Here is a 24,262-nt window from a genome sequence, read left to right on the forward strand (position 1 = left end):
TAACTTCAACTTACTGCATTTACTGTTCTCTGCTTGAAAATGGTATTCTGCGCATTATTCCCATTAATGAATTGCATTACATGAAGCTTGAAAGTTATTTAATGACTGCGATGTGAGTTCCTTTTTTAAAAGGTGAAACTGCGAACATTGAATGAAAAAAAAATCATGTGTACATGTCGCTAAGTAAAATACGACCACATTCTTTTATATCTGCAGTCTTTTTGCAGCAGGCGATTTTGAGTTCGTACTATGCTTATGCACGAGACACAACTGCCTGTATTATATAGATTCTGAGGTTTTGTATGCCAGGGCCACGATGCGATTACGAGATAGCTCACTTTGACCTAGATATGTTTTTGACATGTAGCCCATCACACAGAAAGTGTAAGAGCAGTTGATCATGTTTCTCAGTTTTCAAAATTTCAGCAAGCTTTATGTCACAAGTTGCACTACGATTCGACACCATGCTGCTAAGCTGTTATTTCTTATACCCTACCGTTATTTCATCGTCTCAGTGGTAATTTTTATACACATTTTTTTTAAAGGAATCCTAAGCCGCCCCTCGGGGCTGGTGAAAAACCCATTCTACGAACAGCAAACAAGGTTATGAAGAGCCAAATTTTGTAGTCATGCGAGGCACGCAGAGTTCACGAGCAGAGCTCGAAGTTGCCACTTTCTGAAGCGCCCTCTCTTCATATAGAGGCTCGTCCTCACTCTCCTTGAGGCTGCAGGCGGCTGCTGCTATTGGTCTATTGCTGCTATTGTTATTGGCGCCCCCCTATTCACCTAAGAGGGTGGCGCAAAGTCAGCCCTACACATTGACATAATAGGGAGGGGGGGGGGGGGGGCGCTGCGACTCGGGGAGGGGGGGGGGCGACGTCAGCCCCATACATTGACATAATTGGGAGGGGGAGAGGGCGCTGCGATGAACCTTCGCCCCCCCCCCCCCTGAAGGGGAACCCTGCGCACGCCTATGGTAGTCAGAGATATGCATATCGTTGTTTCCTAAACCTCTTCTTTTACACGACTCGCGAGCATGACGCTTTGCCAGACATCGCTTGGTGTCTAAATTGAATACGCTTGACAATGTGTTATTTGAATTTGGCTCCTAGTACTATCCGTCGGTCACGCTGACGCAATACAATACCAGTGCGCACCGGGTACACTCAGAGTTCGGCCAGACTTGCGCACAATCGGGCCTTTTTTTGCTGCATAACTAGTTGCCATGGCTGCCACGGAAGCGACAAGTTCATGACACGCGCTGACGTAGCTTCTCCCTCCGCGTCATCGGTGAACTTGCAGCTCACTCGTCGAGACTAAAGAGGAAAAGTGCTTAAAGCGTCCAACAAATTCTTATAACTGCGCTCGTACTTCACGGATTCGAAATGTGGCGACAATCGATCCATGAGGCAATAAACTCCGATACGTCATTCGATGATTACTTGGAAAAGTGTTGGACGGCCCCTTTTATGCAACGTAAGAGAAAATATTGACCCACGACCAAATACTACAATTTCATGGATACAGCTATGTAACCAAATATCATTTTATTCTGCATTCGCACTGTCAAATATGGGCTTTGCTTATATCTTCTTTGAAGGCGCACAGTATAGTTTCAGGAAACCAAGTGCATGAGTACAGTACTAATTCAACGAAGTGCACGCGTAGGCCAATGTAATCGCAGCCTCTTGCCCTATAACATGTTATCAGGAACGTCTATCACCATGCATTGTGGTGTATTATGTCGGTAACTTTATTACTGTGTACATGCCTTCCTTCATGACTACATCCACATGAGGCCACTCCCTCATTTTAATTCATCTGCAACCATATTTTGCGACAGTAACTGAAAGCAACGAGGTTTGCTAATTACCAGTGCAATTGCCAGAATTGCCTGTCGTTCAGTAGTCGTGGTTGTCCACCTTGCGTTTCTTGCTTGAGCTTGCCACGCTGATTTCAGATGTCGTCGGTGAAGGCATTCGTGTCTCCTCCTCCTGCACTGTGAAGTAGTGGTCCATGTGTGGCTTGACAATGTCCCAAACACGCGACTGTTTCAGCAGGTCCGTGGCCGCGTCAATGTCGGGCGCCATCACTCGGTCCTTGTCCCAGCATCTTGAAACAGAGTAGCCCTACTATGCAACCATCCTGGCACTAGCACTGCAACTGTCTAATGCAAAGAATCGTGACTGCCACATTAGAAAAGCAGTTATTAGTTTTCAGAGTTCCCTTGCAAGAAATACTACACTGAATAGGACACTCACCTTTCTAAACGACTGGTTATTATTATGAATGATTCGCTTCACAAATGATTTGTCTGTCACCTCTCAAGGATGGACAAGCTTTCTTCTGCTCTGTTCGCACACTGTACCCATATACTCGGGTGGCTTCGAACTGTCATTGCGATAGGACACATGTGCTTAGCTGCTGACCCGAAGGTCGCGGGTTCGATCCCGGCCGCGGCGGTCGCATTCCGATGGAGGCGAAATGTTAAAGGGCCGTGCACTGTGCGATGTCAGTGCACGTTAAAGAACACCAGATGGTGAAAACTTCCGGAGCCGCCGCATAATCGTATTGTGGTTATGGTACATAAAACCCCAGATATTATTATTATTATTATTATTATTATTATTATTATTATTAGTAGTAGTAGTAGTAGTAGTAGTAGTAGTAGTAGTAGTAGTAGTAGTAGTAGTAGTTGTAGTAGTAGTAGTATGCGATAGCGCAAACTCTAGGAGAATATTCTTCACCACCTGCCACAGTGATCTAGTGGTTATGTTGCTCTACTGCTGACCCGAAGGTCGCGGGATCGAATCCCGGCCGCGGCAGCCGCATTTCCATGGAGGAGAAATGCTAGAGGCCCGCGTACTTAGCTTTAGGTGCACGTTAAAAAACACTAGATAGTCAAAATTTCCGAAGCCCTCCACTACGGCGTCCCTTATAATCATATCGTGGTTTTGGGACGTAAAACCCCAACAATTATTATTATTCATGTCCTTCATCGCCGCGATATTTCGTAACTGCATGTATGATAAGATGGATTCTGTCGCGGCCCTCGCGAGTACTGTAATTCTGGGGAAAGCATGCAAGGGTGATCCGTGTAGCTCTATGGTGGATTGATGCACGGCCGCTCCGTGCGCACTGATATAGGCCCGTGCGCCTTATCCTGCAGGTAATCTACGGCGGGTGCAAAGGTTGGAACGTCCCTTACTGCGGCAGTAGCGTGCCTCGTACGTTTAGTGGTTTAGGCGTGTAGAACCACAGGATTAAGTTTTTGTGTGTCCGAGCTTCTACATACATCAGGCCCGTAGCCAGGAATTTTGTTCGGGGGGGGGGGGGGGGGGGGGGCACTTGCTGAAAGCCTTGACTATTTGAGAAAAAACGCCTATTTTCATTATTCATTTTCGGTAAAACACCATGTATCAAAAAAACATTTCGGGGGGGGGGGGGGGCAGCTACGGGTCTGACATACATGGTCGAACCTCGTTATAACGAAGTAGCATGGGGACCATAAATTAGTTCGTTATATTCGATATTCATTGTAACAGTAGTGATAGAAATCGGTTCCAACAAATCGCCAATCCTCACGCAAAAATCCTAGATACAAAAACGCATGCGCTGTGCGGATTGAATTTTTCCACAGTGTCCACGCACGATTTGCTGCTTCAGCGAGTTTCTCCAAGTAGTACTCAGTCTCCTGGCCAAGTCCGCACTACTTAGAAGGATAGATTGCTGGGCGAGTTGGAAATACATGATGAGTGCCTGCACTTGTAGGGCGAAAGTTTCACTAAGCAGTTTGACTAGGCTCCGAGAGGTGCATTATCCTGTTAGTAATCTAGGCCGCCTCTGTGAAAGGATTCTTGGCAGCTTCAAATCAGAGCTGAAAGGCTCGGTTTAAAATGAAAGGGTTCGCGAGAAGAAGCCGCTTGCCGGTAAATTTTTCTCGCACAGTGTTTCGCATCGTCTCAAGAAGGTTGGTGCGAGGTATGATGTTGACGTTGTGTTTTCGGCAAAGAATAAGCTGGGCTAATATGCGCTTCTCTTGAAAGGAAGGTGGCAGGACCGCGCAGAAGTGGCATGAGTGCAAGGTCAAGCACTAGGACAGGCTATCAGAGTGTGGTAAAGGGAGTTGTTTGCTAAGTGTCTTTCACGTGCGGTAAATGTTATATAGTCGGGGGCTCCGTGTATTCGGATAAATCCGAAAAAATCCGATAGACACTCGCCGGTAAAATTTTTGACAATTCGTATTTATCTGATAAACTCCGATTTTAGCGGCCAACATTACCCTGTTCCGTTCTTTATTGAACGGGCATGTTGCGAGCGGTCATCGATACGTCGGCCAGTTTGGCCGATATAAACTTTACCTCACGTCAACAGTATCTCGTAGACTTCACCCATCGCACAGATGGGTCATGCCTCGGTCAATGATGTGACCTGTCTGAGGTCTTCACATCAGGCCCGTAGGCAGGGGCGATAGGCAGGTAGGCAGGGGCTGGGTGGGCGCCCCCCCCCCCCCCCTCCCCGAAATTTTTATGATACGTGGTGTTTTACCGAAAATAAATAATGAAAATAGGCGTTTTTCTCAAATAGTCAAGGCTTTCAAAAATTCCTGGCTACGGCCCTGCTTCACATCACTTGTCGCAAGTCTGTTAGACCTCCATGACGAGAATGATAAACCTGTTAAAGTCTGTTGGACCTACCGCCAGAAAGATAAACTCTGAAAAACAGCCTCCGAATTTCAAGAAAAATAAACTCCGAAAACACGGAGCCCTATATACGTATAGGAGAGACAGGCCGCTTTTTGAACGACCGCTTGAGAGACCATAGCTTATCTCTGAAAGGTCAGCCTTCTTCGAATTTGTCCCTGCACTGCAGTGTTTGTAGTTGCACCAGTGATTCCACTCCTGCGCCAAAGTGCGCCAAATTGTATTTACTGCGCCATCCTGATAATATCGACGAAATTTGCGCCAAACTGCGCCAAAGTCTCGGGTTTGGGGGCGTCTATCACCGGCAATCGCACCGCCGGCGCGTCAGAACATGTGCAGCTCGATCTTGGGGCTGCCAATAAAGTCGCAATCATGGACCAATAATTATTCCGCTGAATAAATAGCGCTCGCGCGTGCGTTCCGAGTAAGCCACGATGCCATGCACGGTGACGACGCAGCTTCTGTTCTGCAAGTCGGCTCGACAGCAAAACGCGCTCTCCGCAGAGGCTCGTGACGTCTAGGCCTATCGGTAGCGAGAAAGTGCGACGGCGATTCATCGGCGGACGTCGTCTGTTCCAGAAACGCTGCTGATAGCTCGTTTCAAGCGTCGCACGGAACGTAAGGAAAGCAATGTTCAGTAATAACCACATGAGTGCCGCTAAAATGTCTGTCACTTCTGTTTCCGGACATCGCGGAATGAAATCTGGAATCGCTCGCAGTAGATATATATGGGACAATATCGAATTTTCCTTGCTTCGCGTTTATGGAAGAGCACGCGAACGGTGGAAACGCGTTGACACTTTTCCTCAGATATACTTTATTCATGAATCTTCATCCAGAACAGCTTTTTCGTAATTCCTTCCGCCAGCACGTCCGAGTTTGTAATCACTCTGCGGTAAATACCCCCTAAAAGGCGCTGCCCTTCGAGCTCACGTGCTAGGGTTCCAATTCGAATTTTTTGCTTGCTTTTTTAAAAATCTCATCTCATTAGTAAAATCATATCTCCTGGTCGGAGCAGCCGCAAATGCGCAGCTGTCAGTAGCGGGCCCACAGTGAAGCGGCTACGCCATGTTACGCGTCCGCCCCTCGCTTTCGGGGGTCAATATCTAACGGTTAAAAAAACTCAGTTTCGCTTAAGAGCGAAGCAATGAATGCGATACCAAAAAATTGTATTGTGAAACGAAGTAAGACTAGCAGCTAACTCTTTTGGATCCGATCTCGCGTAACTCAACAAAACGCTGGTTTAACGGAATATGGCCCCTCCAGGAACCGAAGCGTTTTCTTGCTCTGAGTTCTCTAAACGCGAAGTAAGCGTTGAGAGCACAGCAACTTTACGAGCCGTCTCCTGATGCCTCGAGATAGCGCGCGCGCAAGCGACTGCGCCCTTCGAAAGATGCGGTCCCCCACCCCCCTTCCGCTCCCCTGGTGTCCCTTCATGCTCCTTACGAAAGACGGGCGGGGCGTTTCCTCTCTGTTTGATCAGCAATCGACGGCAGGCCCGCACGCGGGAAGATGTTATCTCATGCGCTGTCCGTGCGGCGGAGACAGACGGCCGGCTAGTTTAATCTCCGCTTCAGCCGCGTTCGTCGCCAGCGCTCGCGAGCTTTTACCCGCGGCTGGAATGCGCGTGGTGATGTTATTAATTTGGACTTTATACGGAAAATTACGGCAACGGCGACGGCAAAAATCCGCCGAGAGTGTCCATATAATTGCTTTCGCAAGGGTCAATGTACGGGGCACATTTTGCGCCCCCCCCCCCCGCTTAGGTGATTGGGGGGGGGCCGCCCCCCCCCCCTGTGTGCACGCCTATGCTCCTGAGATGATTTTTTCCATGAGATTTGCAATGAATCGAAATATTTCTAGCCTTCATAAGAGCCCCATAATAATACTCAGGTGCTTGAATGTTAATGCAATATGCTTCTGTATTGCACTCCAGGATGTAAAATTCGCTGCTCCAAAGTGCTCCCAGATGCAAAATTATCTGCTCCAAAGTGCTCCAAGATGAAAATTTTGCTGCTCTAAAGTGCTCCAAAACGGAAATTTTGCTGCTCCAAAAATTGCTCCAAAGCAGAAGTCCGCGGTAGCATCACTGTTGCACTCTACTCCTATTTGATGTCAAAGTGCTCACACGTCATGGGGACCAGACGGCATGGGAGATTGTTAAAGCTTTCCTAATTTTGAAAGCTAGTGATAACTGTGTGGAAAAGCCTCTTCTCTCGTTAAACAGGGCTGAGATAAGGCACCTGGATGCGCTCATCTGAGGTTTTTTGGTTGTGTTCGTGGTGAAGACGTGTTTTATTTTTGCTTTGTATGTATATTCGTTTTCTTCAATAAAAGCTCAGTTGTTAGCGCTTGCCCTAGCTGTAGCATTCTTCGTCTTGTCCTACATTTTTTTCGCGCAAGCTTTTTAACCAAATTTTTAACGTCACAACCACATTAAAGAAACGTTGTTGTGAATTGTATTTAAATATTTATTTTGCTTGTCATGCTACCTCTCGAGTTTCGAGCCTTGCGCTAACCAAATATTTCTTCGTTGCAGACGATATCGCGGCGGCTGTCGCGTTTACGGTTCCATTATTCAATAATAATAATAATAAATGTCACTGAAATGAAGCGTGACCAACCGAAGTTTGTATTTCGTTCACTATAACCGATAATTCGCTATATCAATGTTCGTTATCCCGAGGTTCTATTGTATATATATAATCATTTGTAGGCTATATACGTAAATACAAATATGTATGCGCACATGTACAAATATATATACCTTACATTAACTCGTGTGAGTTCAAAGGCACATCGAGTCAAAGAGAATTCTTAGAGCAGGGGTCTCAAACTCGCCTCAGCTAGCGGGCCGCACGAAACTTTGTCCCGCAAGGACCGAAACAATGAAGAAGGTTGAAAGGTTGAAGTGGGAGGGGAGGGGGGGGGTGTTGGGCTGGAACGAAATGTCCGCTAATGTTGCCCATTTAATAGGCCTTTCCCAAATCTCATACATGTGGGTCATTTCTGAAGGGGATTTGGCGTCAGGAATCGAGAAACATGTCGATACCATTCTCAAGAATGACTAAAATCTGGACTCCGATTCTGAAATATGGAGCTTTTGTTCCACGGTTATGTTTCAACAAATGGTGACCGCATGCGGTGCCTCACGAAAAAAAAAAATCCTTGAGACCAGTCACGTCTGTGTAGCTTACCCGAATGAAGTGTTATCAATCACAATAGTCGGGAAAATAATGCAACTACCATTTAGCAATGTCAGATAACTTTTTCCTTGTGAAGCACCAAATTACTGCCAGAGTTTTAAACTAGCTCGCTTAAACACCCGTCGGCCTTGCCCGCCAAGTTTCTTTCTGGTGTGGGCAGCTGTCGACTGTGGGTTGAAGGCCCGTGGATTACTTATTAAGAAAAAAAAAAATGAAACGAAAACAGCCACGTGCGGGCCGGGCCGTTGTCGAAAGGTCCGCGAGCCGCGTGTTTGAGACCTCGGTCTTGGACCATATTAGCACCGGTTTTGTGATAAGAGCCATCAAGCATCTAAAATTACTTTGTTTTACTTACCTTTTAACGGAATGCAGTGAAGCTAAAAATCGTTTTGGGAATGCACATCTAAAAAAATGTGGTCCCATCCTTATAATATGCTCCAAACGAACATGCCTTGCGAACTCGATGGCTGCAATATGTAGACGGCTAGTACGTGCAGTAAATTAATTTATATAAATGTTAATCATCGATGCATTGGGATTTAGCTGTAATGTTTAGATTTTTCGGGCAAATGCCCTTTTTCATGACCTTTGGACAGTAGTTCTGGTGTCCAGGGAAGAAAGACAGTTAAAATGCTTGTAGGATTTCGCTTTCTTTTTTCCTTCCTATTAGCAGCAAATTCCTGTTGCCGTTGGCAAATGGGACGCATTGTTTTTATCTATATCAAAATCTCCCTAAATTAAAGATAATGTTCTTAATTATCCGAATCTCTCAGTGACGGAATGGCACTCTTTAGGACGTATCTTCGCATTATAGAATTGTTTGTGTACAGCAAGATAATGTCGAATCGAGGTTAACGCAGCAAACATTGTTTTGTCACCGTATATGTAGAAATTCGCGCTTTGAGCAGTCACTCACTTAACGAACATGCGGACCAGCTTGTAGACGGCCTCCAGGGGAGCAGTGGTTTTGAGCGGCCGCAGGAACTCGATGGCCTGGCACGCGCACAGCAGCTCGATGGCAATGATGCGTTCCACGTTCTGTACCACCTGGAGCGCCTTGCGCGCCGCAAAACCGCCCATGGACACGTGGTCCTCAGTTCCAGCACTCGTGGGCACCGAATCCACTGAGGCAGGGTGGCAAAGCGCCTTGTTCTCGGAGACCAGCGCGGCCGCCGTGCAGTGAGCGATCATGAAGCCCGAGTTGAGGCCACCGTCCGCGACCAGGAAGGCCGGCAGCTCACTGTACGCTGGGTTGATGAGCCTCTCAGTGCGCCGCTCGCTCATGCTGCCCAGCTCGTGCACGCCGATGGCCAGATAGTCCAGCGCCTTGGCCGGGTACTCGCCATGAAAGTTGCCGCCAGAGATGATCTCTCCTCTTTCGCAGAACACCAGCTGACAACGCGCAGTTCAGGATCGATGTTCTGCGATTGCTTTGTCGTAACCACCCCAGCCAAGCCTTTACCGCACATTCGTATTACTGTACGCTAAGCGCACGTGCAGTTGACCCTTGGCTGGGACGATTGCGCTAGTATCACGCAAGCAGGCCGCACGCGGTCGCCTGCTTGGCGTTTTTGTGCGTCGCGCACGGCCTTCATCAGCTTTACCCCACGACACGTTCGCATAAGTTAGGTGATCATGTCACGTGATCTTCACGGGGTCTGCACCCCTCCTCCCCGGGCACATACTTCACCTGCCCTAATAAGCCGCTGCATTTCATTCTATAGACATGTAGTACAATGTTGAAGTGAATCTTGCATAAACTTCCCAATTTTGATCACAACAATGATATTTGTACCTCACTCTCGATAATGTCAGGCTTCCACTCCCTGCCCGCCTTCCCGGGGACAAACGGGAAACCTACGCCACAGATCTAGACCCAGTTTACCTGCCATCATGATAACGGACCTTTGCTGCCGCAAGAGGATACGGGGTTGTCCGTGGCGCTGTTCATTTCAGTAGTGATGATGCCGCGGACAAAGTCTATGGTGTCATGGACAATGCCATGCACCTGCGGACAACATCGCAGCGTGTAGGCATCCTGCACACGATGACAGAACCGGTGGCTCTCTGTAAGGCAAACACAGGCCAGTGTACTAAGCCTGTATGATGCAATCTCTACAGCGGGTCGTGCCTATAAGTTGGCGAAACAGGCGGTGAGAAAGAGAAAAGGAAAGAAAATGCACTAGCGAGAAACAGGAAATGGATACGATAAGCGTGCCAAAAGAGCAAAAAATGTATTTAAGCGAAATTTTGTTTTCCTCTGCACTACCTCCTCTCTACCTTACCTCCTTGCGGTTGCTGTCTTGCCTTGTAGACAGTTTTGATCACTGGGTATTCTTGGGCAATGCCTGATAATTGGTAGGTGCCACTGCTCGTGTACAAAGCGTAATAAAGTGTAAAATTACTTGTTTATACGGCGTAACAGTAATTTGACTTGACGTGAAGCGGGATGCTAGCCTATTGTGTGGATCTCGAGTGGCCTGTAGGTAAAAAAATACAGCGCCATTTATGTGTATGTAGGAAATATCGAAGGGGAGAGGAGGGTGCGACTGCTTGCTTCCTAGTTATCTCTCCCCATTACACCTTGTTGGTGTAAGATGACGTGTTGAAAAAAGTCACAGTTTCACCGCAAGGGCGAAGCAGTGAATGCGATAGCAACAAATTGTAGTGTTATACGAAGTGAGGCTGGCAGCTAACTGTTTTGTATCCGATCTCCAGTAACTACAAAACAATGGTTTAAGGGAATACGGCCGCTCCAGGGAGAGATGCTCTCCGCATAATCACTTCGCGTTCAGAGGGCAGGACGTGGAAGGGTATACGAGCCGACCGCTGTGATGGCTGTAGACATAGCGCGCGCGCCAGCTTTCACGACCGCGTCCTTAGATTCAAGGTTCAAAATTGCGACATCCCCCCCCCCTCGCCTCTTTTCAGGCGCGTTAAAGATGGGCGGGGCGTTTCCTGTCTGCTTCGACGGCAGGCCTCTCGAGCGGGGTGATGTTATTGCGTGCACCCTCGGAGCGACGAAAATGGGCCGGCTCGTTTGATCTCTGCTTCGGCCGCGTTCGTCGCCCCCGCTCGCACGCTTTTACCCGCGGTAGAACATACGATGCGAGGGGGGACCTTATCAATTTGGACTTCATACGGGAGGAACATGACGGCGACGGCGACGGCAAAAACACGTCGAGACTGTCCATACACTTGCTTTCGCAATAAAATAGTGCTGGGACGGGAGTATGGCAACACTCGGCTTGCAAGTAATCGTTAGCATTTTTTTAAATTTATATATGAAAAAAAAAAACATACGAAGGTAGGCTACATTAGAGCCGGCTATCCCATCAACATGATAGTTATATTGAAGAAACACACAAAACAAGAAAAACTAGAACGAATAAAATAATAAAAAAGAGAAAAATAATCAGAAGCACTATGTACATATACGATATTGGGCGTATAAAGATTTAGCAGAGTGCTTTAGCAGGAACCATCGCACATCAACAGGTTTTGATAGCATGCTCAAATGTCTAAGCAAAGCGTCTTAGCTCATTTCATTGTTACGTTCTCACCAGCGATTTCAGAGGGAAATGTGTCCGAGTGAAGAAGGGCGCGCAGCCTCTTGGCGACGAGACTTTGGCCCCAATGTGGCCGAATCTTCTGAATGTCTGCAATGGAAAGAACGCAGAAGGAGTTGATTTGATTTGATAGTACATGACTTGCAGATATAGTTTGCCTGCACAGGAGGTGAACATGGCGATCTAGCTGCGCTATAGCGCAGCTAGATCGCCATGTCAACTATGCCCAGCTATGCACAGCTATGCCCACTTTAGTTGCCACTATAGTGGCAAATAAAGTGGGCATAGCTGTCTCGCCCTGTATACTTATCGTCAGCGATTGCGTGCTACAAACTTCATTCGAATTCCCACATACCTGAACCGTTACAAAGCACTTCACGACTCCCGGGTGTTTTTTCTTACAGATTATCGCGCACAATGTGCGAGTGCAAATATTTCAGGTCAGTGTAAAGCTTACCGCTCTCAAACGCGCGGGTTGTTCCTTTGAGGACTTCCAATGTCAACGCCGCCACCACATCCGCTTGTTGGCTCAGTACGGTGGCGCGCTGCACGGCTGAAAACACAAACACCATCAGAATTATGCATGCGTATTGCGCCTGCTAATGACTACGACATATTCAAGACCAAGTAAAGGTTTGTTGCTCTCGGGCGGAAATTTTGATTTTGAGCGTAGTTACCACATCGACGTCATGCAAGTAGCTGCATACTGTGCATCGAAGACCGGTGTTGTTGTCCACTCCCCCCCCTCCTTTTCAACCCTGCTGTCCTTCTCTCCTCCTTTTTCTTCCACATTGTGCTCTCGCTCGCTTTTCATCTCTCTCTTTCTATTTCGAAACTTTTGCATATATATATATATATATATATATATATATATATATATATATATATATATATATATATATATATATATATATATATATATATATATATATATATATATATATATATATATATATATATATATATATATATATATATATATATATATATATATAGCACTCGCGCAATTTCGCTCTGTATAGCCTTCGCTTCATTACCAACAAAAGTTGTCGGCAAGTATAGCTATAAACATCCATTATCTTACCTTCAGCACCGATGGATGTGATTAGTTGAGTGCCATTCAGAAGACAAAGACCCTGCGCAACACATGTTCACGTCTTTAGCTTCTATAATGTTCAGACTGCGTTGTTGTTATCACCACCACCACCACATAATTGAAAGACCATAAATATAGTCTCACGTACCTCCTTCGGCTTGAGTTGAATCGGCTTTAGCTTGTGCGATTCTAGCACCTGCAAAAAGAACGGCAGTATAGATTATTATTTAGTACTGCATGCAATAGAAAACTTTACTGCTCTCTTGTTTTACGCCAAGAAGCATTGCGTTATTAACACGTTACTGCTTCTCGTACTACTGTGACTATCACACTGAGAAGGAAGATTGGCCGCAACAATATACTTCAGGTCTCTTTCAGCTGCAGCTGAGGGTTGACGAAAGCTGTGTTTTCTTTCATACTTGGAAGTATTTTCCTAGATACGCCGCAGACGATGAGACAATAGCATTGCACTCCTCCGTCTCTGCGGCATAACATTACAGGTGGTCTTTTTACTCAGCCACATAGGCCCAAGGTGGGGGACAAGTGCCTCCGTTCGCTGTCAAAGTGGGGAACACACCACTTTCTCCCACTTGCCCTTACTGCTATGAATGTGTCGACTGGCGAATACTTCGAGGAATAAATTTTATTACACATAGAAAGACAGAGATAAATCAGATGCAAAGGTTCAACCGAAGTACATGCAGGTTGCTGTCTAGTCAGCGTGGATTTCGCTGATTCGAAGCTAGAAGCGAACGCCTAGTAAAAATTAACCCAGTTTGTGATCGCAATCGAATATCGGCACATCGTGCCGTTTGTAAACACAGCAAGCAAACATTGGGGATTGTTCAGCATACCTGCACTGATATTATGAAATTCGCCAGACCCTGCAGACTGCTGCGCAACGGCAATATCATATGCTGTTGGAACGCCGAAAACATTTTCACGTGTAAGTAGAGGATATTCGAAATTAATGCGGCCTATGGGGGAGCGATACATTAGGCTGCTTGGAGGCTGTTCACCGTTTCTGCTGGCGATTAAGGCAATGCGACGAGCGCAATAGATGGAATCAGTTATCAACGTCTCTCTCTGTCCCCGTTCATGTCTTTAGCGCATGAGAAAGCTCCGATTGTCGGAGAGAAGTTTGCGATAAGGAAACAACGGGAAACTTGCAACAGCGCCTACAGTTGAGCTATATTGAGGAATTAAGTAATGTAGCGAAGTATCTTGAGATAGAAACGACATGTATCGTATTGGATACATTTATTCTGCTAGTATCTTGTATCCTTTTGTATTCATTCAATCATCAATCAGTGACAGAGTATGTGTACTGTACATTGATCACACATGTAAGATATGGGGCAGGGTGGACAAAAAGGCAATTTAATGCCTGACAAAGTGCCACAGCCCGTCCCAGTCAATAAAGCATAAGGGTCTGTATGTTCAATACTTATCATCTTGGTATCTTGCATCGTATCTCGATACAATTGCAAAGTATCTTTGTTCAGCCCTGATGACCATCAAGGATTGAAAGAGGAATGTGCCTTGAAGACCGACTATGTGTGGAAAACAACTCTACATCTGCGCATGTTACTCTCAAATTATTTGCCTCAGTACATCAATATCTATATTAATGTACACAGCTGAGCTCACTAGCCATAGTGATATTTTTAATACGTTTATATATTGCGCATTATTATTCGAGAGACTTTTGGCCTCTGTACAGCCATCTACGCCAATGCATTGCATTTCACTGCGAGCTCATTCTTCTCTGATAAGATAGCGCGCACGGCGCGAGTAGTCGAGTTTATCCGGGAAATAACGCGGGCACCAACTATCAACTATAATGCTGGAACCTTCGATCCTGCATGTATAAAAGTGGACGCGTTTCACCAACGATCGTATTATCGACGACCGACGATCGTGCTCGACGCTATCGATGCACTGTGAGCGCTGCTTCTTTTTCTTGGCATAGGTTCGCCCACTAAAGTGTTTCATGTTTACCTGCTTGAGTTCGTGTTCTTCACCGTCACAACTACGTGACAGTATCGCGAATTCAGAATGCCTAAACAGCGGCACTAAAATTTCGCATCGGGTGTATCGTAGTCGTCGGTAAAATTTTCCGTCCACTTTTCCCTTTTCATGTTTGCCTCAAGTAAACAAATAAATATCTACAAGTAACTGCCCCGCCGCTCTCCCGTGTGTGTGTGTGTGTGTGTGTGTGTGTGTGTGTGTGTGTGTGTGTGTGTGTGTGTGTGTGTGTGTGTGTGTGTGTGTGTGTGTGTGTGCGTGCGCGTGTGCGCGCGCGCGCGTGTGTGTGTGTGTGTGTGTGTGTGTGTGTGTGTGTGTGTGTGTGTGTGTGTGTGTGTGTGTGTGTGTGTGTGTGTGTGTGTGTGTGTGTGTGTGTGTGTGAGAGAGAAAAAAAAGATGAGAGGATTTAAGGGCCTGCTGCCCAATCTGTAACATGCTTTCGCCATTAATCGGTCAACGCGTGGCCCGCTATGAACGGACATTGAAGGCGAGCAGAATTGGAGACGAAAGGAGAAGGTGAGGCGTAGGAATTTCCTACTCACGTATTGTGCGTCGCCCCAGCCGGTCTCCGGGCTCCACATCTTTCCCTCGCCGATCAAGCCGAGTGCCAGGTGAGCCAAGGGCGCTAGGTCACCGCTGGCGCCAACTGTGCCTTGCTCAGGCACCCACGAAAGGCAGGATGCTGCATCGCAGGTGAACACAACAATAATGCATTCGCCTCACGCGCGTAGCATTGCAGTTCCAATGTAAACGAGCTGCGGTACCTCTGCAACATCGTCGCGTCATGCATGTTCGTATGTGAGTCGGTGCGAGTATACCATGCATACGCTTAAAAAAAAAGTGCTCGCAAAACAAGCAGAATTGGCTCTGAGCCGTTATTCAAACGTGTCATGCGTACGACAGCAATTATACACACTTTAGGTCCCCCTGGTACTTGCAAGCGAAGAAGTCTTTTTTTTTTCTTTTTTTTTTCGCCGAACAGTAATGATGCAGAAGGCCGCGTCGCCATTTCTGTAAGTCGATGTATTCATTACCCTCGTTACTGTTCTGATGCTGCGGTCGGGTCCCGGCCCCGGCGGCCACATTTCGATGGAGGCGAAATCCTAGAGGCCCGTCTACTTAGACTTAGGAGCAGGTTAAAGAGCACCAGGTAGTAAAAATTTCCAGAGCACCCCACTAAGGCGTCCCTCATAATCATATCGTGGTTTTGGGACGTTAAACCCTAACACTTATGATGCTGTGGTGCTGACGTTACGCACGACACCCCAGCGAGAAAACCAGACCGACTGGTAGAGCTGCGTGCCGAGGTATCGGGCGTTCCTGTCTAAATGCAGGCTAGTCCACATACTAAGGGGCAATCCACCTTTCTCACGCTGCCACGGCGCATGCGCCCTTCCCCTGGCGGGAAAGTCGCGAAACGCAGTGGTAGTGTCTTCGCACGCCTTTCGATATCAGATGCATCTGTTCTGGTGGGGCCGATTGTCCCGGATCACTCCGCGAAGCTCCCCCCGTCCCCGCCCCCTATCGAACCGGTAGAGGGCAGCACAGGAAAATGAAAAGGCGGACTGTGCAACGTTTTGCAAAGCCAGAGCTGAAGGAGTAATGCTCTGCTGGGCAAGCGGAGACGCATGGCGCTGGCTACGAGGAAATGGATGAGAGTGTATCGTTGTGGGCACACATCACAGCACGCCCCCAAGGTTTGCACGAGGAGTGCGTCAAGTGAAAATGTTCAGTTTATTAGGTAAATAAAAGTGTGACTGCTGAGGACCGCGTGGTGCATGGGTTACGTAAGGTATGCGCTTGAGGTATGACACCGATAAGTAAATTACTTGACTCAGTACTTCATTCGTAGTCCCCATCAGCAGTGGTGGTCCAACTGCATGCGACATTTGCACCATTTAGCTCTCTGCGCTTAACTGTGCCCATTCAAGTGCAGTTTGCGCCAACTGCGCCAATGTTCACTATTCCGCCTGCTTACACGGTAGTGAAGCGTTTATGACCCAAAATATGTCGCACCAAACATACCAACAGCTTTTCCATATTACCGCGGACGTCCTTCCCTCTTGCTCTTTTCACCGATGCACTTTTTAAGTGCAGAGCACTTTAGGGTCCCGAACTGTCGTCTCATGTCGTCGCTTGGCGTCACACTCAAAAAAGTACCAAAATAGGAATCATCTAGCGTGCACCAAAGAAAATAAATAAAAGTACAAGTTTTCTTCCTCAGGCCGGGGTTTGGGCCCGGGTCCCACCGATCCGAAAGCGAGTGCCTTGAACACTATGCCACGCGTTGATGCTTGCCCAATGTGAATTGACCTGAAGCATACGAATGCGTTCTACCAACGATGCTAAATAGGTCAAGAGAGGGCATCAAAAATGAAGGTTTCTTTTCTCTCCATGGACGCCGAGCAGGCTGCTCATTTGGAGCACCAGCGCCTGCTTGCCCGTCAGCGTCGCCGAAGGGCCCGAGCTGGCGAAGCGATAGCGAAACGCCAGCAGACGCAGGTCCACGGAAAAGAGAAGCAGAGGCAAAACGCCAGCGGATGCCCCTCAGCCTCGGACGCAAGCTGAGCGCCCACAAAGACAGGCGAACTCGCAGCTTCGACTCGGACAAACACAAGCCGAGCGTCAACGGAGTATTCCTCAGCTCTGCTCCGCAGTTTGTGCAGTTCTCACTGTGGAACTGGCGCGATTTTCCTTATTATTGGTTAAACGTATCGATGCCGCCACGCGTGCGTTTAAACTTATGTGTTGTTGACAGCTCGGCATTTTTTCTAAAAGCCCATTTCTCTTGATGAGGAAGACATGTACTTTTATTTGGCTAATCAATATGCGCACGGTATAATGTAGCCATGTCGGAGACGCCGCTGAAGTTCTGTCTTCGGTATGCCGTTTGCAAAGCTATACCTTAATGCGTGTGTATGTACTGCGGTGAAGCGTTCCGATAGCGCTTGCGGGCTCGCGATACATGTTCTGCGATCAATGCTAGCGCGTATACGTACAGTTGCTCCCGCGTTAGACCAACGCGTTCTGTGATTATTTGCGCCCTTAAAAGCATTTAAGTATTCAGTACGGTGGAGTATCAGCCATAGTAAATTGGGGTGATGATAGAATGTACGGTGCACGCAGGCAATCGCAAAGCAAAAGTTCTCGTTCGCAACGACGTTTTTTCCTTTTTTTAATGGTTAGGCTGCTGGTTTTCTGGTTAGGCTCTTATTTCTGTTTGCAATGATGCTTTGACACCTGTCAATCGCAGAAACTATATGGCTCATGCTCGCCTTGTGACTAATACCTTGCAGCAATACACATCTTGTATATTGCGGTGAAGCGAGCATATGATAATCTTCTGAGTGTTGGTCTTTTCTCCTTGTTTATATTACAGCAGCATGTACAGTTTCCACACTAATAAGGATATGCAAGTATTCCTCCAAATCCTAAACTGCCTGGACCGCTGCTGCATCAGTCTTTTTAGCTGTCATAGCGGCGACGTGACTCCATTTTTTGCTGTGCAATAGTCTACCTTGAAACAAAAAGAGGGGAAAGGCAGCCAGGTTATCCAGACGCGCGTCCGTTTTGTGGCTGGCTGATCTGAAAGTTAGTACTCAAAGGAGCGTCTAGACAATATCTGAGTGGGCTGAACTCGTGATCGTTAAATATTTTGTAACCATTCTTCTATAAGGCAGGTAGATAAGTTTCTTCGTGCAGAAAAAAAAAAAGAGAAAGATTTGTGGCATAGCCCGATTCTTGTACCGTCAACCTCATTATCTGTAAATATTGATTTTTCCCTCTGATAAGCTTCAAGGAATAATGACCGAATTTATGAAGTCATAGGTCGCATGATATTACCATCATAAATGCGGAGAAGCCCGTCAATTTTTAACATGGAACTCTTAGGGAAAAGAAAAAAAAACTCACTAAATATTTACTCTTGGGGTCTTTTTCAATAAAAACGACTGCACAACCTCAACATTTATGGAACTGTATACAAAACTCGGCCATAGGCTGGCCGGGATTGCTCGTCTGCTGCATCTCTGCGCCCACACGTGCGCCCTCATGGGCTGGCATGCGTCGTTTCCGCGTCCGTAATGACCAATGTGTTCAGCTAATTCAAACTGTGCGCGCCCCTAGTCAACAGCTACCGCGAATATCGTGACGCATCAGTCACCGAACGTGACGTGGCATGGCCCACGACTGACTCGTGGAGTAGAAGAGGGTAAAAAAAAAAATGAAGGGCTGCAGTCACCGTTAAAGGCGTCCACAAGTTGTTGCAGGCATTCCAAGGATATGCCGCTGTATCCCTTGGAGAGCACGTTGATGCGAAGGGCGAGCAGCATGCGCGTCTTTTCCGGAGACAAAGGGTTGCCGACTCCTGGTCAAGGGAAAGATACATTCGTGTTGTCGATGCGACTGGGCGCACACAGGTGGTGTCAGGCGCTAAACGATACAGCATTACAACACGTTTGCATCAATTCGTACGGAGGACTCCTTTCGGGTCATGTAACCGTGAGGATACCTACACCTATAGAGTGTAGGAGTGAAACATTTATAGTTTCAAGAAAAAACCGCAACCACCCAATTCTGCAGAATCGCTTCTCATTGCGCGATAGAGGGACACATTACAGATTTGAGGATCGCTGCAGTGATCAGGACCGCCTCGACCGCTTCTTTCTTATCTTGTATTTAGTGGCATCCTATGTACTGCCTATTCTCGCCGTCATACCCCTATTTTTCTCCCCTTTCGTCTGAGTAGCTAGACGACTATTACCTCAGGATGACCTGTGCTCATTTCCACGTTTCTCTCTAGATGCACCAGTGAAAAGCACCGCACACATGGATCTCCGCGAGCGACTTGCACCATTATTTAATCAATGGCTGTGGCGGACGCAGTCCGCGTTTTCAACTCTTCATTTTGATCGACCGCGGCTGTGCTCAGACACGAGCAAACACCTAGCGGGCTTGGACACGGAGCATCGGACAAGTGCTTCGCGAACGCTCTATAGCGCCGCGTTGAAATTTGCGCGTGCATCCAATGGCGTCGGGCGAGAATGAGGGATTAGGCTTCACATTCTACGTTGGGGGAAAAATGATAAAGAAACGTGGAAGGAGACAGAAAACTTATCAAAATAAGGGCCCCTTCATTCATTTTCATTCTGGGATTTTTTTCGTACGTTGTTTTTTGTACGCGGTCACGTTCATAGCTGCGATTGCAGCTATGAACGTGACCGCGTGTGAAAGTCTGATTATTCACAGCTAAATTTGATCTGTAGAAGGCAAGCCAAAATGAATGATGCAATCCAGTAATGTTGCAAAATGAAAATGTAAACAAATGTCTAATAAACTAGTCTATGAAAGCAGTTAGTATCAACGTGTTCTAATAAAAATATGAATCTGCACGTATTTAATTCAGAATAGTGAAAACCACGAAAGTGGGAAAGAGAGTTTATGTGACCTTACCTGCCGCATGCGACCGAACAAGATTTTCTTGCAGCTCCCTAGGGAGACGAAACGGAATGCTTGTAAGAATTTTTCATTGGAATGAAAACTTCAGAGAGAACGCAGTCTTGTCGTTTACTTACTTGAGGCTGTCGTCAGGAATAACTACTCGGGCGAATTTTCCAAAGCCCGTGTTTATGCCGTATGCCACTGAAAAAAAAAAAAAAAAGTTGATATGTAATGTTTTCTTCTCGACATCCGTACTGTAAAAAAAATTGGCAGGCTGCCGTTTTCCAAGAGCATTTGGTTCGAATTAGAACGGTTAGAACGGTTATTGCATTTTATTGGGCGCTGCGGGGTACCCATGCTTGAGTGTGCGCTTTGAATCTCTCACGAAGCGAGATCAAAAATGAAATTGTGTGAACTCGAGCAGTTTGAAGACATTCGCTGCAAAGGCTCGACCTCCATGCGCTCTTATGTGACAACGCAGTTTTATCTCTGTTGTACCATGCTGCGTAATAGGTTAATATGCGGTAATAGGTTAATATGAACAGGCTCAAGCTGTCTTATCACTCTCCTCTGCGGAACGGCGACTGAACACATATTCATTCTGCACGTACACAGCGGTCCACTGTTATAGGGAACATTGTAGCGCGTGGCATCCACTCGGCACCACCGTCGACCGGCGGCAGCGAGTTTCGCACCAGCGCAGTGAGCACCGGGTGCGGTGGGCTTTCGTCGCATGAACAGCCTGCTTCGCGACGGTTCGGAGTGCGGCAGCACGACGAAAGAGCACAACCGACAGTGCTCTCTGCGCCTGCGCGAAACTTGTTGCAGCCACCGGCTAGCGTTGGCACCGATCGGATGCCACGCGCTACCATGTTCCCTTTAACAGTGGGCCGCTGTGTACATGACATTTACGACTTTCCGCCACAATTATTTTGTATTGATGAGAATCCACGCGCACGAGGCATGCGACGCCTTAAAATTCAAAACATTATTCTATAATTATTTAACGCATATTCCGACATTTTTTATTGTGCAATGCAAATAATGCGGCCGCAGCTATCAAATTACCTTTGTTTTCCTTCAGAATGGCCTCCAGCATCTCTCTGGCCATTCTGACTCTTTCGATAGAGTCGCTGCTCAGCTGCGAGTAAAAATAACAGCAGTCAGTGATAAATGATAGCAATAATATGACACCGCGAACTGTCCCAACCTCCTCGCTTCAGAGGCGACGCAAATGAAAAGAAGCGTATTTATGTACGCACCTGAATCTTGTAATTCCCCTTGCCAAGCTCGAGGAGAACGCCGGGAGTAAGGTTGTTTCCATCTATAGTGATCATCTGAAAAAGTAAACGCAAGAGGAAATAAACGTATGAAAGGAGTTGACAATAGGCCCACTCAGACTGAATGGCACTGAAATATTCGCGGATTAATCCATGCGAAACGCACTTCGTTCCTGTTTAAAAAAAAAAGAACTTTTAAAATAAAGCACTTTGCTCGTCTTGCTCACTCGCAGCCGGTTTATGAATTGAGGAAATTGGCAGAAGCCCGTATAGAAAATGACTAGCGTACCTGTGTTGGTGGCTTGAACTTTCCAGGGCTGTGGTTGTATGTGAAGGAATCTTAGCAGCAGTCTTTCGATATACACCCTTTCATTGATGGCTTAGGCGCTGTCTCACAAAATGTTTAAGATCGCAGGAATCCTACACTACCACCTGAAAATATCCTTTGTTAGAAATGTTCCGGGACGGAGCTATTTAGAAATCACGTACTATAAACAGATATTTTTAAATTGGCGACTCGAAGTTGCGTCGAAATAGCCTTAATGGCGACTCCTAGCGACAACTGCCACTGTTTCTGGAAGTCATGGAAGCAAGTATGAGTAAGATTCAACCAGGTTGCCCTTCAGCAGAGTACAACAGAGTAATTTGGATAGTTGCCATATCTAGATGGTGCCTGCCCTTTCAAATAATGGCTAGTTCCCTCGGGGAAACAAGCACCTCCCGCGCCGACAGGTTGTAATAATATGGCGGTTGTGTTTAGACATATATAAGCTGTTTGGCCAGATAATTCCCGGCCTGGTACACTAGTGCAGACCCTCACACGATAGCGCAGCAAGAACTACCCAGACACTGGCGTAGCCGGGGGAGGGGGGGGCAACCTTCCCCTCTCGAAAACTTTCAATTTTGCAAGTGTTTTCAATTTTGCATACATCCACACATACAAACACACGCACGAACATGCATAAAAAGTGGTTAAAGGCATACAAAGGAGCAACTTCTAGAAGATGGCAAAAGGCCTCCTTTCATTACAATGCCGTACATGCACACGGTGGCACACCGAATCAAGAAGGTTGCGGCAAGGTACGGCGTGAGGACGGTCTTCACTGCGCCGAGAAAGCTCATCGGACTATGCGCAAAAGTGAACGGCGACTCTGACAGGGACAAGGAAGCAGTGTGTTTGACCAAACATGCAAATAGGTTCGTCGAGTGCGCGAAAAACGTGGTATACAAATTTCCACTGTCCTGCGGAGCTCATTACGTGGGGCAGACGGGAAGGTGTGTCAATGAAAGGCTGAAGGAACATAGACACAATTGTGGCCTCCTGCAAGCTCCGGGGCATCTGGCGACACACTGCAGCAGGTGCACGTGTCATCCTTTGTTTGAAGAAACGGACATTTTGCACACGTCGAGCAAGCGCACCAAAAGAGAGGTCGTCGAGGCCTTCATTATCAGAACGGCAGCAGAGGGCAAGTGTATTAGCGCGCCTTCTATTGCGCTCACCGATATGGAAATCAAGATGATAAAGGAGAGCAGGGGGCGTCGTAGCTAGGGCAGCGTTGCGCATGCGTGGGTCACCGTATACATTTCTTTCCATAGTTCTAATAAACAGTTGTTAGTTTGCGCTCATATGTGCCGTGTGTGTGGTCCTTCTCTGTCCCCAGTCACTTTTTGTAAAGTTTGCGCAAAAATCATCGATAATGTTTAACCAACTAGCCCACTGCCAAGTTTTTCTCAAGTACATTTCTAGTTCATCGGGCCTACCTGTGAATCATTTACCGCCTCTTCCTCGTGTGTGTGTATTCATCGACTACATTGCTGAAGCAAGCTGCAGAGCCAGAACCATGACGTACGCCCTCAACAAAGGTGTGGCGCCCGAAACGGTAGGAGGAATTTTTGGAAGGCTTTCGCCGACCGAGGCTGTGAGTAGAAGATTGTGCAAGATGCTCAGAATCGAGGCATGGAGACAGATAAGGTTTTTCAAGCTCAACGTTAAGGCCACATGTGCAAGCTGCCTAGCGCCTAAACAATCGGCAGTGACCTACAAGTTCTTCCTTGACTTGGCACACAGAAAAAGTGAAACGTTGTGGTCCTTGCATTTGAAGTTCTTACCAAGAAAGCAGACCCATCGAGCAACACAGGCTCAAAACGCAGTAAACATGACGGGGCACGTTTTGCCTGCTTATGTTGAAGCCTTCCTAAACAAGGGGCCAAAGTTCGCCTTGGAACCAAAGCCTGACCCGGTGGACTTGGTCACGGTTGCTCACGAGCTGAGCAACAAGGTTCCAGAGGATATCAAAGAAAAATGTGTGGGCGACGCAATGGAATGTGCAAAGGCGGCGCTCGATAAACTGAAAGGCCACCGTAGGCAACAAAATCCAAAACGAACCATTGAATGGTTGAAGTCAAACAAACACAAATTGCTGGCGGCAGACAAATCAGGGGAGTTCGTGGTCATGAATCAAGATGATTACGATTCCAGAGCTGAAGAAGCCATGCGAAAGAACTTCAAAATTATCCATGACATCACCGAAAAGAAGCTGTCAAAAGAAAAAAGCGTGACTGCAAAGTTGTGTGAGGAAGCAGGTCTACAGAAAACAGCGAAGGAAGTAAGGGCGAGCAAGGCGTCCACGCTAAGCCCTTTCTTTACGGCAAAAACCCACAAGACTGGTTCACCTTTCAGGGTGATTGTTGAGGACAAGGGCACATGGCAGAAGGCACTCGCGGTGTACCTTCAAGAACACCTGGTAAAACTCGATGTGCAAGACCCGTTCATAATTCGCAACTCAGAAGAAGTTGTGCTATTTCTGAAAGAGTGCGACCCGATATGTGCATTCTCAGTGGATGTTACCGACATGTTTTACAGCATACCACAAAAAGTGGCTGTCGAGGCTGTTGAGGAAGCAATCGAAGGATTCGGCGTGACAAAATTTCAAAACGAGTG

General features: G+C 47.0%; 1 protein-coding gene across 1 annotated transcript; it reads right to left on the minus strand.

Moving 5' to 3' along the window:
• Positions 1–1,832: 1,832 nt before the first annotated feature.
• Positions 1,833–21,637, minus strand: LOC119377378 (histidine ammonia-lyase; the record flags this gene model as incomplete). Its single annotated transcript, XM_037646873.2, is given in 14 exon segments — positions 1,833–2,112; positions 8,826–9,301; positions 9,837–9,976; positions 11,473–11,568; positions 11,936–12,031; positions 12,563–12,614; positions 12,723–12,770; positions 15,145–15,284; positions 18,843–18,968; positions 20,054–20,091; positions 20,176–20,242; positions 21,110–21,182; positions 21,304–21,378; positions 21,611–21,637. Coding segments are annotated over 14 exon segments (1,665 nt in total), but the record flags the coding sequence as incomplete, so codon positions are not given.
• Between the last annotated feature and the right edge of the window lie 2,625 nt (positions 21,638–24,262).

The sequence above is a fragment of the Rhipicephalus sanguineus genome, unplaced genomic scaffold (genome assembly GCF_013339695.2).
Source record: "Rhipicephalus sanguineus isolate Rsan-2018 unplaced genomic scaffold, BIME_Rsan_1.4 Seq443, whole genome shotgun sequence".
Taxonomy (NCBI): domain Eukaryota; kingdom Metazoa; phylum Arthropoda; class Arachnida; order Ixodida; family Ixodidae; genus Rhipicephalus; species Rhipicephalus sanguineus.